The sequence below is a fragment of the Culex quinquefasciatus genome, chromosome 3 (genome assembly GCF_015732765.1).
Source record: "Culex quinquefasciatus strain JHB chromosome 3, VPISU_Cqui_1.0_pri_paternal, whole genome shotgun sequence".
Taxonomy (NCBI): Eukaryota; Metazoa; Arthropoda; class Insecta; order Diptera; family Culicidae; genus Culex; species Culex quinquefasciatus.
Window position 1 is genome coordinate 197,906,333 of NC_051863.1, and position 2,403 is coordinate 197,908,735.

Genomic DNA, 2,403 nt, shown 5'->3' on the forward strand with positions numbered 1-2,403 from the left:
GATCAGGATAGACTCTTTGTTTACCCTTCGACCCTGGCCCAATTGGATTGTTTTGCTACATATACTCCTTGCGTTCCTTCCGAGCTGCGTACTAGCCTAAAGTTTTATTGAAACAAATACTAGTTTGGATTGAATTTGTTTTACAAAAAAACACATTTTGCGATGTTGTGCATCTTAATTTCAATATTTTAAAAACCTTGATTTCAAATACATAAAAGTATACAATGTAGAAAATTTTATTCAGTTTTTAATTTATTATTAATACAATTTCTTTGAAAAGTTTGGTATTCTGGTCGCAAAATTCTTAAACCATTTTTTATTTTTCGAAAAATAAATGCAAAGATCTTTTTAAGCTGAATGATCAATTTGCTTACGTTTTTAAAAAATTTTTCAAGCAAAATTTTATCTTTGAAAAGTTAGCATTTTTTTTATGGAAACCTTGTTCTTTAATCATATCAATTTTATTCATGTTTCTCAAAAAATATGAAATTCAATTTTAAGACACATTTCTCACCGTTTAAACTGACTGGTGAATATGAGATCAGTGAAGATGTGACCTTCAAAATTTTTAGTATGAATATATCATATCAGGGATGCCAGATTTTCAATCTTTAAGGAAAATAACACACTTTGAGAATGCGTATCCTGTATTTATTTGATTTTTTCCTTCCAATCAATTCCACTAATCCGCCGACCTATTGAAAACCGCCAAATGGTTGCTGCAAATCCGGTACGTCGGTTCCGGCTTGAAGAACATCGGCAGCTGAAACGTGCACAGCAGGCGGTTCCACTGGTCCGGTTGCGCCCGCACATCCGGCAAGTAGTTGATCGCAATTTGCTTACACTTTGGCGCGATACACTTCAGTCCGGGCATGTTGTCAAAGTCGTGCTCCAGCGAGTCGATCGTGTCACGGAAGCCGTGCATGCGGGTCATGTGCAGCGCGTACTCGCTGGTGTTTTTCGCGAAGAAGGAACACAGCCGGCACGGTTTGCGGTCCGATTCTTGGCCGAGAGCGGCGTGCAGTCGCATGTGGGTTTCGAAATGTTCCACGTCAAAGTAGGACAGCTGGCAGATGTGGCACTCGAGCCGGAAGCGACCGTACAGGGAAGGCGGCAGGAGACAGCTTTCTTTGTGTTCGATCATCTGCTGGTGCGAGAGATGCACTTCGCTGCAGTTGGGACAGCAGTCGTAGGTCATCTTTCTGGTATCTCGGTGGAACTTTGTAACGTGTTGGTACAGTTTGTCCATGTTGTGCTGTGCGCTGCTGCAAACCTTACACCGGACCTGACCCTTGTGCCGTTGCATGTGAGCGCGAAGGTCCTTGGCGTGCTTTTCCATCTTGCCACACGCGAAGCAGACAAAATCCGAGGGCAACACGGTTTTGCTGATTTTCGCTAACTTTGTGTGCAGTTCCACGTTGTGCGCTTCCAGCTGTTCTGGGCTGGTGAAAACCTTAAAGCACAAATTACAACAATTCTCGTCCTGCTCACGATGCCTCACCAAATGATCTACGAGGGCTTTTGAAGAGTTCATGCCCAAGTGGCAAACCGAGCAGCGGAACGTTTCCAACCGAGTGTGGTGGAGCAAATGACGCTGCAAATCCTCCCTCTCGTTGAACCTCCGCTTACAGTACGAACACGCATGGAGAAATTCGGGCAGCTGAACGTGCAACTGCTTCCGGTGCGCTGCAAAAGTATACGGAGAATTGAAACAGAGGCCACATTCCAAGCACTGCAGGTTCGAGTTGCGCTTGACCATCAAACCGGGAACAAATTGTGGATATTTCGCCACCTTCGGGACAGCAGGCTTACGTTTCGGTTCCGGTTGCCGCAGCTTAACCAACACATTCCTGCCCACTTTCTGTTGCTTTCTTGCCGGTTCATCTTCCCCCTCATCAGCCGTGTCCGTCGAAGTGCCTCCCATCGCTTCCATCGTTCCCCCAAACGGATCCTCTCCCTCCTCGTCCTCCGCCGGAAGTAGATCGGGATCGAGTTCAATCTCCTCTTCCTTGATTTCAATCTCCTCCTCTTTGACCTCAATCTCCGTGCTCAGCAAATCGGCGAAACCCTCAAAGTTGGGACTGTCCCGGGTTTCCTGCAGATCAACTCCAATGTATTCCTCTTCCGCTTTTTCCCACTCGCCGGCCAGTTCGTCCTCCTCCGATTCAGACTCCGTTCCGTGAACTTCCCCAACATCCTCCGATGACACCGCAGCGATTGAGGTGCCATCCGAATTTTCCGGCGGATCTTCCATGCTGTCGGACGGACGGAATTTAACCGCGGCGAACGGTTCAAACTCCAAGTCGATGTCGCACCAGTTCAGCGACGAAGCCTTAAATTCGGCGTTTTTTGTGATTCGGTGTTACTCGCGGGAATGTAAACAAGCGATAGTTTCTGTCATTT

General features: G+C 46.3%; 1 protein-coding gene across 1 annotated transcript; it reads right to left on the bottom strand.

The window, feature by feature from the left end:
- Positions 1 to 629: 629 nt before the first annotated feature.
- LOC6031096 (zinc finger and SCAN domain-containing protein 10) lies at positions 630 to 2,403 on the bottom strand. The gene has a single exon (XM_038265139.1). It carries the CDS (start codon positions 2,252 to 2,254, stop codon positions 683 to 685), a length of 1,572 nt encoding a protein of 523 aa, XP_038121067.1. The 5' UTR covers positions 2,255 to 2,403; the 3' UTR covers positions 630 to 682.